General features: G+C 38.4%; 1 protein-coding gene across 1 annotated transcript; it reads left to right on the top strand.

Moving 5' to 3' along the window:
• Positions 1–3,200: 3,200 nt before the first annotated feature.
• DEFB135 (defensin beta 135) lies at positions 3,201–4,996 on the top strand. The gene is made up of 2 exons (XM_044766664.2): positions 3,201–3,258; positions 4,827–4,996. Exons 1-2 carry the CDS (start codon positions 3,201–3,203, stop codon positions 4,994–4,996), a joined length of 228 nt encoding a protein of 75 aa, XP_044622599.1.
• Positions 4,997–12,998: the final 8,002 nt, after the last annotated feature.

Below are 12,998 nucleotides of genomic sequence, written 5' to 3'. Positions count from 1 at the left end.
AAATAGCATCTGAGATTGACTAGGATATGTTAAAGGAATGACGTAATTTCTAAACTCAGTCTGCCTGCAGGATTGTGTGATGTTCTCCAGTGGCTTTCAGAAATGCAGGAGTAGAAGCAGTTCAGTGGATGGCTTTTCTTCTGTGTAGTATGGTGGAGGAAAAAATAACAATTAATGTTATAGAAAAAAAATTGTGTAATGTTGTTTGGATCATAGATATTACCCAGGAAGATGGAAGGTTAATGCTTGTTATGAGTTGAATTGTTTTCCCCAAAAGATGTTGAAATCCTAACATCCAGTACGTGTGAATGTGACCTTATTCAGAAATAGGGTCTCTGCAGATGATCAAGTTAAGTTGCGGTCGTTAAAGTGGGTCCTAATCCAATATTACTATGTCCTTATAAGAAGGGCAAATTTGGGCACAGGCAGAGACACATATAGAGGGAAGAAAATGTGAAGACATAGGGAGAACATCATTTGTAAGCCGTGGAATGCCTGAGGCTACCAGAAGCTAAGAGAGAGGTCTGGAATAGATCCTTTTCTCACAGCCCTCAGAAAGAACCAACTCTGCAGACAACTTGATTTCAGACTTCTAGCCTCCAGAACTGTGAGACAATATATTTTTGTTCAAGCCACCCAATTTGTAGTACTTTGTTATTGCAGCCTTACGAAACTAGTACAGTGTTCTAGAAAAAATTTGGATTTAGTTGATATGATGTCATTTGTAAGTGATAGTTCATGCTCTCATTGAGCTTATGGTCAAGTGGAGGAAGAAAATATTAAATCAAGAAAAACATAAACACAGAAGTATAGAATTCCAATATTTTAGTGCTCCAATTGTAACAGCTAATGATGAAAAAAGATCCTATGAGAGAAATTAATGAGGGGGAATATAATTTAGGTGGGGAACGTTGAGGAAAATTCATTCCGTGGAAGAGGCTGATACTATCCTTTGAAATGAGTAAATGTTAGGTGAAGATTGGGAGAGGGTGATGCAGATTTCCAGGAGGTGTGAACAGCATATGTGAAAGCTTTGAGGTGAGCATGTTTGAGAAAAGTAAAGTCCAGTAGAGTGGAATACAGTGAGTGAGTGGACAAATGAGAGGAGTTGGTCTGGGAGAGGCAACCACAGGCCAGATCAGGCTGGACCTTGTCATCTATATAAGCAGTTTCTACTTTAGCACAATAGAAAGCCAATGAAAGCTTTTACACAGGGAAAATGCATGATCCAATTTCAGTTTTATAAAGGTCATTTTGGTTTCTGCATGAATGATGAATGGTAAATATGTAAAAATGATCTGGGTGACCAGTTAGGAGGTCATTTAATTAGTTTAGTGTCAGATGGTGATGCCTTAAATTGTGTGGTGGTAGTGGAGATGGCAAGAAACGGATGAGTGTGAGCTATGTTTTGGAGGCAGAATTGGTAAGATTTGATGAGCAATTCAATGTGGGTGGGGTGAGGGAAAGGAGGTATCAGGATCATGTCTGATATTGTTCTGTAAATAGCATGGGACTGTTACAAGATTGTGAAATGCTGCTTGTCTGTCCCATGGTGTGTGGAGTCTCAGCAGATGAACAGCCTCCAATCACCATGTGCTGCTAGGAAGCAGTCTCCTCAGAGGAGAACTCAGCATTTCACTGGGACACAGAAGTGGAAGGGTATGCTGGGGAGAAAATGTAAAGTAGAAGGAATTGGGGTTCTGGAGGGAACATTGGAAGGAGTAGAGTTGAGGGCCAAAGAGGTTGGTTGGAGAATAGGAGATCAGAGCCAGATGAGGTGAAAGAATGCAGATCTGGCTGTACCTAATGCTCCAGGTTAGAAAGTAGTCCTCAGGGGTGTGTCCCTCAGTGTACTTGTGCTCACTTGAAATATCCCTTTGGGGTCCTCCAAACTCATGTATTCCACTCTTTCTCTACTTATTGATTTTTTGTTCTCAGTCCTTTTATGAGCCTTCCACAGATATGTAATCTCAATGACATCACAAACTGCATATATATTTTATATGATGAAAAAAACACAGGTCAGTGTGATGAAAGAATTGGCTCCTGTCCTGGCTCTTCCATTTTCTAGTTGGAGGAGTACTACCTCTACCACCTCTATTTTTAAGTGTCTTCTTCTGTTATATGGTCTGATAGCCTGGTAAACGTACATTTTATAAGGACTTTTCACAATAATTGCTTCATTTGACCTCATAACAAGCTTTTGTGATAGGTAGCACTGATGGTGTGCAACCTATTTTACAGGTGAGAAAACTGACATTTAGAGAGGTGAAGCAAGTGCTTTATTGAAAGCTCATCAAGCTGAGTCAAGATCAGAACTCAGGCTGTCTAGTTCTGGGTTCTATATTATTCATACAGTATCAGATAGAGCTTTTGTAAAGCTTAAAACACTTTGTAAACTGTCAAGCTCTGTTGACCTTCAGTCCCTCAAAGCCGAGAGTTCTATCATAAATTCTTTGTCTATTCCACATGGTCTGGCACGTACCAGCTGCTCAGTGGGGAGCTGTAAGACTCAGTGTGCTCTCCAGACTCATGTTGATGGTGTTATAGGGATTTGCCCATGCTTTTTGGGAACATCTTATTTCCCTAAATAGATTGCAGGTACACTAGAGCTGGGCCAGCCATCCTTTAATTCTTCTGCATACAGGAGTCAGGAAAATGTATGTATGAGTTATGTTGCTGACATTTACAATCTGTGTGAACTTGGGAAAGTCATTTATTCCACCTGAGCCTTATGTTCTTTGCTTTTAAAATGGGAGAATAATATCTACCTGGGTTTGTGTGTGTGTGTGTGTGTGAGAAAGAGAGAGAGAGATTGGAAACAACTATTGAAAACACTTTATCAACTACACAAGGTAGCCTTACAGTTCTGTTCACACTATAGGCATTTGTTAAATGGATGTACAATGAAGGTACAAAGATACATACACAGTACCCTACCAAGACCTAGAATAGGGTTGTTCACACAGTGTGAATTCAGTTGCCAGCATGCAAGTGGCACTTGGGAAGGGAAGTGTATTTTAATGGTGAGATGTTACGTTCAAAGTCAGACCTTTAGTTCATTGGACTGCTCAGTGGAGCAAGCAGATGTTCTTGTTCCTAAAAGGTTCACTAGCCACGCAGTTCCTCATCTCTTGAGAGCTACATATAGAGTGACTCTCCCTTGCCTCTCAGCTGTCTTTTTGCTGATTGGTTCAGCTATGAGGAGCTTACTCTCGGTCCTTGTGATCCTTGTCTTGCTCTCCTATGTTCCACCAGGTAAAATGGAATTCCCCTCGCTGTGAAATTAGGCACAGTGAAGGGAGAGAGGGAGTGAGGTTCTATAAGAGTGAGAAGGAGGCAGGGCTTGGACAAAGGAAGCTGAAACAGGGAGGGATGTGAGTAGAGATGGACACTTTGGGCTGCTCCAGGGAATGGAGAGTAGATGCTAGGAACACATAACAGGAAGTGTCTCCAGAGAAGACTCATTCTGGATTTTGGTCCAGGGAGTCTGTGAGGTTTGAAGGGAAAGTTGGATTGATGTTACTGGCAAAAGTGGGGCAGAGCAAAAGCATGAGACCTTTGGAGGACAGGTAGGATTTGAGGCTGGGAGGGAAGCTGTTCCTTTAGGACTCTTAGAACTTGCACTCCGGTCAATTACCAAGATTATTTTTCACACATTTAGAAACCAAGGCAAATTTGATGCTGAACAGAATCAGCAAACAAAGCTGGTTGTTCAAATATATTAACTCATAGCATCATGGGATCCTATGGAACATCAGTTTGTACAGTTGGAATTTACATCCACTGGACAGAAGCCAGCAACTTGATAACACTGAGAAGGGTCCACTTAAGTCACTAAAATGGAGGTTCTCAAAAACTGCTTTGCTTGTGGTTTTCTGGGATCTGCATAAATCTTTTACCCTTGGCATCACACTTTGCACTGTGTCTCCACTGGACTCCTTTGTCCCAGAGAGGTGTTCCAGGGCTAACAGGTACACAGCACACTACTTTGCTTCCCAATAGCCTTTGGTCATACCACACTGATTGTTCTCACACCACAAAGGCCCAATAGGTAGTCCTGGGGCTGGCTGGGTGGAGAGACTGTTAAGGCTTAGCACACGAAGGTGGGTAATTTATTACAGTGACTCAGAGCCACCCTCACCCTCTTAAACTGCATTCCTACCACTTCTCCCCCACCCCTCAGCTTCCAGAAGTGCCCAGGTCTTAAGGTTAGGAAAAAGACCAGCATTGGATTTAGATATGTGTTTCAGGTGTTCAAACCATTTCACACTCATTATCCCATGGGATGTTTTCAAGTACCCCGTGATTAAGCCAAGGCAGGTAGTAGGGCATTTGGTTAAAAGTCACATAGAAAGTTATTAGGAATGCAGGGCTAGAAGCATGGGCTTCTGTAATTCTAGGTTAGTGACCTTTCCTTCTTCAAGCCAACACTTTGATAACCTCAAACTGACTTGGTGCTATCCCAGACCCTGCAAGCCTCCTGGTATGGGGCCTCTGCAACTCCTGGGACTACTCTGAGTTCTAAATATTCTTTCCACAGCAAATAGTCCCAAGCTGTATCTGTTGAACTCTGTTACCTGCACATGGTTGGTTAGTGATTTGTGTAAGTGGGGACCATGGGAACTGATGACTCATAATAGGGTCTCTGGAAAATAACTTAAGAGCAACTGAAAAAGGGGTATCTAGCCATAACATGACTGAGATATTTTGATCCTATCCAATTTGCCATTAATAAGTTATAAAAGTATACACTTCAATCTAATTTATCTATGGCATCATGACCCTGTAGGACATTGTACATTTACCTTTGTTTTTGTTGGCAGTTAGAAGTGGATTAAATATGTACATAAGAAGAATCTATTCTACATGCTGGCGATTGAAAGGTGTTTGCAAGAGAACATGTGCAAAAAAAGAAGTATACCATATTTTGTGTGATACTGCAACTCTGTGTTGTATTAGCGCAAAGGATTTACCTCCACTGGTTGGGAAATAGTGGTATCTGAGGTTCCTGCTGATTTCCTCTGGGTACCCAGATCCTCCTCAGTTGCATCATTCCATTAAAACTAAGGCTTTACCCAATCAGTGTTTCTGTGTCTGCTGTGTTTCTCTTTATTCAGAAGCATTCATTGTCTCTCCTTTGGAAATGATCTTTTGGATAATTCTTTGTCATCAGTATTGTTCTTTTCTTTTAACTTATTCCTTATTAAAAATTTCCTAAAAACTTTTTTTGAAGTATGCCATACAATCAAAAAAGTACAAATCATAAGCGACATTAATTTCACAAATTTAACGCACCTATGGAACCTGCACCCAGATGAAAAAAAGAATATTACAATATCTCAGTCACTACCACTCGCTACTCCATGAAGGATAATCTCTACCCTGACTTCTAAATAGCATAAATTTTGGTACTTGGTTTTGAGCTTTATATAAATGGAATCATACAGTAGATATTCATTTGTGTCTGGCTTCTTTTAAGCTAAATCATTTTTATGACATTTATTTCTGTTGTTTGATGTAATTGTAGTTTATTCATTCTCAATGTTGCATAGTATTACATCGGGGAATATACCACAATTTATGTGAATATTCTAGTTTAGATGTTTATTTGTGTAGTATCTGGTTTTGGGATCTTTTAAATAGTGCTGTGATAAACATACTTATACATGTTTTTTGAGGCTTATATGCAAGTATTTCTGTTGGTATATACTTGGAAGTGGAATTTGGCCACGTGTATGTTCAGTTTTAGCAGATATCATCAAATTGTCTTCCAATTTGGCTGTAGCAATTTATATTCGCACCTAGTGTCTGAGAGGTCCTGTTGCTTTATGTCCTTTTCCACAACTAATATTTTCTGCCTTTTTTTCCCATTCTAGAGGGTATAAAGTGATGGCATATGGTGATATAATTTGCATTTCACTGATGACTAATGAAGCTGAGCACTTTTTCACATGTGTAGTGGCTATTTACATATCCTTATTATATCCTTATTTGTGATATACCTGTTCAAGACTTTCATCCACTTTTGTGTTAGATTGTCTAACTTTTTCTACTTGGGATCCTCCTCAGGAACACTCATTATTTGACATTGGACAGAATGAAGTAAAATTTGTATTGAAAATATTTAAATTTAATGTTATAATCCAATGTTACTGCTATAAAAATAGAAATAAAAATTAGAAAAAAGAAAATATTTAAGTTTAAATATGGAGTGTGTTGTAGTTTACAATGTTCAGTTAGAGAAATTTTGTACTGTTTTGTTTGACAAGGCCATAAAATGTTTCGACTCTTAAATATTATTAAATTTCATCATGATAAGGAAGATAAATTATTCAAGTTAATAATGATTCGGGTCCCTTCTTTTTTGAATAGGTTTTAGGAAGAATTAAGCCAATGAGAGAGAAGCGGTTTTTCTAGTATGACGGGGATAGGAAGCACTGATTTGCTCCTGATGGGGAAACTCCTGGTGGAGGACACTATCAAAGTTTGGAGCTTTAAACAAACCCTGACTGCTGTGATGGGTGAAGCACCCATCCTGTGCAGATTACATCCTAAGACTGAACCAGACTCGTTTGGCTCTTCTATGAAAAGCTCAATGGCGATTATATACACAGCCAAGTCATGTTTCAAGGTAATTACCATCACTCCTGCCATCATCTACATCTATTCTGAGAGTGTCCTGCTCAGGTGGGAAGAGTAGGTAGTACTACTTAGGTAGGTGGTTCCTATCTTATCTACTACAATAAAAAAACAGAGCCCTTCCTTTTCTTCTTTTTTTAGTGTTTGCCATTTTGAGCTCATTTGGTGCATATGTGTTTGTGGAATAGAGTAGATTAAAAGAGGCTAGTCTTAATTTTTCTAACTTAGTAGCCATCTATGATATATGAGTTTCATCAGGCCTCTGAATAGCAACGGAGTTATAATTGTACTGGGTTGTGCTTTCTCATCTTGTCTACCTCAAATCACTCATTTACTGCTGAGAGCCCTTGGATATGTCTTATGTGACCTCCCTAAAATTTTTTTCATGCTTTTCTTGTTTGGGTCCTTGTGTTGGTTTCTGCTACTAGGAATTTGACTGGAAGGTGAGATCTTCTCTCTATAGCTGCCACTGGGGTTGGTGCTGCCCTATTTTTTGGGGCAAAAGAAAGGGCTACCACATTCCCTGCAGGATTCACTGAGCCAGGCTCATACCATACTGAGCTAGGTAAATACCACTGTTCTATATTTTTTTCATCACCTAGGCATCAAATCAATGCTGCTCATGGTCTCAGGTCTCGCGGAGTTCCTTTTGAAAACAACTTTTTTTGCTACTTCCTGCAATCTCTTTCTGCATAGGACTCAGGCAGATGTTTATGTGGCCTGGAAGGGAAAGAGATACCATTCTATTGACTCCACATTCCTCTCTCCTTTCAGGAATCTTCACAAAAATTTTCTCCTTTTCATCGCCTTTTCCACAGACAACTGAACTTATGTCAATGGATTAAGGCCAATATCCCAGCCCTCCAGCTGCAGACAAAGAACTTATTTCTATGGATGTGAAAAAATATATCCACCAATCCATCCAATTTTTTGGATGCATTTCAAAGTAACGTACAGCTATCAGTACACTTGTCCTGAACTACTTCAGAGTGGTATTAGAGTTCAAGAGTTTCCTTTTGCTTTGAAAACATATTTACATACAATTAAATGCATAGATTATAAGTGTACCATTTGAAGAGCTTTGACAAATCCATATACCTATGTAATCTAAACCATATCAAGATATCAAATATTTACATCACTCCAGAAAGTTCCCTCATACCCTTTTGCAGCTGGTATCTGCCACCAACTTTCTATTTTCTGAGCAGCAGCTGCTATGTTTTTTTCTTTTTTGCTGAGGAAGATTGGTCCTAACTAACATCTGTGCCAATCTTCCTCTATTTTATATGTGGGTCACTGTCACAGCATGGCTTGATGAGTGGTATAGGCTATGCCAGGGATCTGAACCTGTGAACCTGGGCTGCCAGAGTGGGATGCGCCAAACTCAACCACTAGGCCACAGGGCCAGCCCTTGTTATGTTTTATATTAGCCATCAGTTCAGTTTGCCTATTCTAGAAGTTTTTTTTTTTTTAAAGATTTTATTTTTCCTTTTGCTCCCCAAAGCCCCCCAGTACATAGTTGTGTATTTTTAGTTGTGGGTACTTCTAGTTGTGGCATATGGGACGCCACCTCAGCATGGCTTGACAAGCGGTGCCGTGTCCATGCCCAGGATCCAAACCAGCGAGACCCTGGGCCACCAAAACGGAGTGAGCGAACTTAACCACTTGGCCATGGGGCCGGCCCCCTCTAGAACTTAAGAGAGATGGTATTGTTAGAGTCTGTATTCTGTTGTGTAAGGATTTTCCCTCCACTTAGATAATATTTTTAGGTCCTTCTATGATTTTTCTTGTATATATAGTCCACTCCTTTTTATTGCTGAGTAGCATTCTATTGTATGACTTTAGTGCATCTTGCTTATCCATTCTCCTCTTAATCCACTTCTTGGCTGTTTCTACTTTTCGTCTATCATGATAAAGCTTCAGTAAACATTCTTGTACAAATCTTTTTGTGATGATAAACTTTTGTTTCTCTTGGATATATACCTATGGGTGGAATTTCTCCATCATAGGGTAGTTGTATGTTTAATTTTCTTTTTAAACAATTTTATTGATATATAATTCACATTCCATAATACCATAAAATTCATCCCATTAACTTGGACAATTAAACGTTTTTTAGTCTAGTCACAGAGTTGTGCAACCATCACTGCAATTAATTTTAGAATATTTTCATCATTCCCCAAAGAAATTTGTATCAGTCACTCCTTGTGTTAGTTTCCCAGGGCTGCCACAACAAAGTACCACAAACCAGGTGGCTTTCTATAAACAATAGAAATTTATTGTATAATTGTTCTGAAGGCTATAAGTCTAAGAGCAAGATGTCAGCAGGGTTGGTTCCTTCAGAAGGAGAGGATCTGTGAGAGATTCTGTTTCAAGCCTCTCTCCTAGCTTCTGGTGGTTTGCTGACATTCCTTGGCTTATGGAAGTATCACCCTGATCTCTACCTTCATTTTTACATGGTGTTCTCCTTGTGTTCATGTGTCTGTCCAAATTTCTCCTTTGTATAAGAACATCAGTCATATTGGATAAAGGACCACCCTAATGACCTCTTCTTAACATCTGAAACAGCCCTATTTGTAAATAAGGTCACACTCTGAAGTACTGGGGTTTAGGACTTCAACATATAGATTTTCGGGGGGACACGATTCAACCTATAATAGTCTACCTTCTGGCCTCTCCAAAATTCATGTCTGTTTCACATGCAAAATACATTCATCCAAACCCAACATACCCAAAAGTCATTACTCATTCCAGCATCAACTCTTAAGTTCAAATTCTCATCTAAATATCATCTAAAGTAGGTATGGGTGAAACTTGGGATATAGTTCATCTTGAGGCAAAATTCCTCTCCATCTATGAACTTGTGAAACTATACAGCAAGTTATCTGCTTCCAAAATACAATGGTGGGACAAGCATGGGATATACAAAGGGAGAAATTGGAAGGAAGAGAGTGGTCATAGGTCCTATGCACGTTTGAAACCAAGCAGGGCAAATTCCATTCAATTTGAAGGCTTGAGAATAATCCATTTTGCCTTGATGCTCTGTCCTCCAGGCCTACGGGGGTGGTGGCCCTGTCTTCTGGGCCTGTGCCCTTTGGGCCTGTGTTGGCAGTGGTAGCACTGCTGGCTTCTGAATACACTTCAAGGTTGTTCTTCTCTTTTCTTGAAGGTTGTTCACAGGTTGTTCACAGGTTGTTCGCTTGAACACTTGTTCGCAGCTGAAGGCTCTATCCATCCATTTCACGCCTGTAGAATCCCAGAAGTCCTACAGCCTTTCTTCGTTTTGCTCTGTCTATGTCCCCTTCAGTTCAAGCTGACAGCATTTCCGTTGAGATGACTGATTTGATCCACAAGTCACACATCTAATCTGTTTAGCAAAGGTTGTCCAGCTTCACCCTTAGAGTTCTCCCCAGAGAACTCTTTCTCATTTTTTGCAGATGGATAAGCTGATAATTTTCTAAATCTTCAAGTTCCACTTCCTTTTCTCTAGACAATTCCCTCTTCAATTTTTTCTCTCTTCTTGCAATTTAATATAAGCAACAAGGAGAAACAAAGCCATACTTTCACAATTTTACTTAGAAATATCCTCAGCTAAATACCTGAGTTCTACTTTTCATTTACCAGAACACAATTCAGTCAAATCCTCTGCCACTTTATGGATCTCCTTTCCTTCAGCTTCCAATAACGTGGTCCTCATTGGCATCTGAGATCTCATTAGAACTACATTCATTATTTCTAACCTTCTGTTTGTGGTGCTATATGTATTCTTTAAGATGATAGAATCTTTCTCTATAGATCTCTTTTTCTCTCTGAGCCCTCCCTAGAATATCCTTTAATGTCCATATTTCTACTAACATTCTCCTAGGTTGCCTCAAGGCAATCTAGACTCTTTCTGTCATGCACCTCCAAATTCTTCCAATCTCCACTTGTTATCTGATTCCCAAGTCACTTCCAAATTTTTAGATATTTGTTACAGCAACTTCCCATTTCCCAGTACCAAAACCTGGATTAGTGTGCCAGGGCTGCCAGAACAAGGTAACACAGGCTGAGTGGATTGAACAACAGAAATTTACTGTATCATTGTTCTCGAGGCTGTGTGCAAGATCAAGGTGTTAGCAGGGTTAGTTTCTTCTGAGGGCTGTGTGAGAGAATCTGTTCCATCTCTCTCACAGCTTCTGGTGGTTTGTAGGAAATTTTTGGCATTTCTTGGCTTGTAGGTCTCTGCCTTCATCTTCACATGGCGTTCTCCTTGTGTGTACGTCTGTGTCCAAATTTCCCTTTTTATAAGGATACCAGTCATACCGGATTAGGGTCCCTCCTAATGACCTCATCTTAACAAATTACATCTGCAATGATTCTAATTCCAAGTAAAGTCACATTCTGAGGTACTAGGAGTTAGGACTTCAAAATATAAATTTTAGGAAACACAACTTAACCCATAAGACTCTTTATTTCTTTCCATCCCAGGTCAGTCCTAGGAAACCGCTCATTTACTTTGTGTCTCTATTGATTTGCCTGATCTGAAGGTTTTATATAAATGAAACCATATGATAGTGTTTTTTTTGACTGGCTTCCTTTACTTAGCATAAGATTTTCCAAGGTTCATTCAGGTTGCAGCATGTATCAGTATTCTATTTTTAAGTTGCCAAATAGTTTATTGTATGGATGTATATTGAATTTTAAAAGAAAACTTGAGAACTTTTTCCAAAGTGGTACATTCCAAAGTTGTACATTTACACTTCTACTAATAATGTATGAGAGTTCAACATTCTCCACATCTTAGCTAATAGTTGGTGTTGTCAGCCTGTTTTATTTTTATCCAGTGCAGTGTGTACATGCAGGGGTATCTCACTATTGTGGTAGTTTGCATTTTCCTGATGACCTTCCAACATGTTTCAATGTGATTCTTGGCAATTTTGATATTACTTTTGTCAAGTGTATGTTCAAATCTCTTGCCCATTTTTATTGGGTTTTCTTTTTGTCTTTCTATTATTGAGTTCCTAATCCCTGGTTTCTTATTTTTTTTCTTAGTGATGTGTTTTGATGATCGATAGTTTTAAATTTTGTTGAAGTCAAATTTGTCAATGTTTTTATTTTTATAGTTATCACTTTTTGTGTTCTAAGAACCCTTTGCCTACCCTCAAGTAACAAAAATATTCTCCTCTGTTCTTCTGTGACCTTAGCTTTTATGTTACTTTTATGATCCATCTAGAATTAATTTTGAGTATAGTGTGACGTAGGGGAAAATATTTATTTTTTTCTATATGAATATTAAGTTGTTGCAGCAGCATGTTTTGAAAAGATTGTCCTTTTCCCATTGGATATCCTTGGCAAAATTTTGCAAAATCAAATGACTGTGTAAAAGTTGGTTGATTTCTGGATTCTCTATTCTGTTCCATTAATCTATTAATCAGTCCTTAAACATGATCATGCTGCCTTTCTTAATATAGCTTTTTAGTAAGTCTTTAACTTATACAGTGATAGGTCTGCAACTTGGTTCTTCTGTCTCAATATCACTTTAAAATCTAGATTGTTTGCATTTTGATACCAATTTTAGAGTCAATTTTTTGGTTTCTATGACAAGTCTGCTGGGATTGTGTTGAATGTGCAGATCATTTTAGAAAGAATTGACACATAAATAGTATTGAATCTTCCAAGTCATGAAAATAGTATATCCCTCCATTTAGGTCTTCTTTTATTTATTGCTGCAATGCTTTATGGTTTTTAGTGAAGAGATCTTGCACATATTTAAAAAAAGTATTTCCAAGAGTTTTATGTTTTTGATGCTACTGTAAGTGGAATTGTCTTTTTAATTTCATTTTCAATTTTTTTGCAGCTGGCATATAAAAATACAATTTATTTCATAATGACTTTGCCTCCTATAACTGTGCTAAACTCACTTATTAATTCTAATATTTCTGATTAAGTCTTATGATCTTCTATGTAAACAATCATGTCATCTGCAAATAAGATAGGCTTACTTTTTTTTAAAATTTAAATTTATTTTGTTAACATTTTTTTGTGAGGCTTTTATTTTTTGGCTCCTACTCCTTTTTTTAAATTACAAACTTTATGCCTTTTTACTCATTTTCCTTAAGGGATAATATGCATTGAGTAAAAACAACCCCTTTTAGTGTATCCATCTTTAAGCTTTGACAGACAAGTAGACAACTGTATTTGTCTGTCACCAACACCACAACCAACATATAGAGCAATTGTGTCATCCCAAAATGTTCTTTCATATGCCTTTGCAAAAAACCTGTCCTGTTACCCTCAGCTCCTGGAAATCACTGATCTATTTTCTGTCCCTATAGTTTTACCATTTTCAGGAAGTCGTTAAAATAGAATCACATAGA

Source organism: Equus asinus, chromosome 3 (assembly GCF_041296235.1).
Source record: "Equus asinus isolate D_3611 breed Donkey chromosome 3, EquAss-T2T_v2, whole genome shotgun sequence".
NCBI classification, from domain to species: domain Eukaryota; kingdom Metazoa; phylum Chordata; class Mammalia; order Perissodactyla; family Equidae; genus Equus; species Equus asinus.
This window is presented reverse-complemented; position numbering and strand designations above follow the sequence as displayed.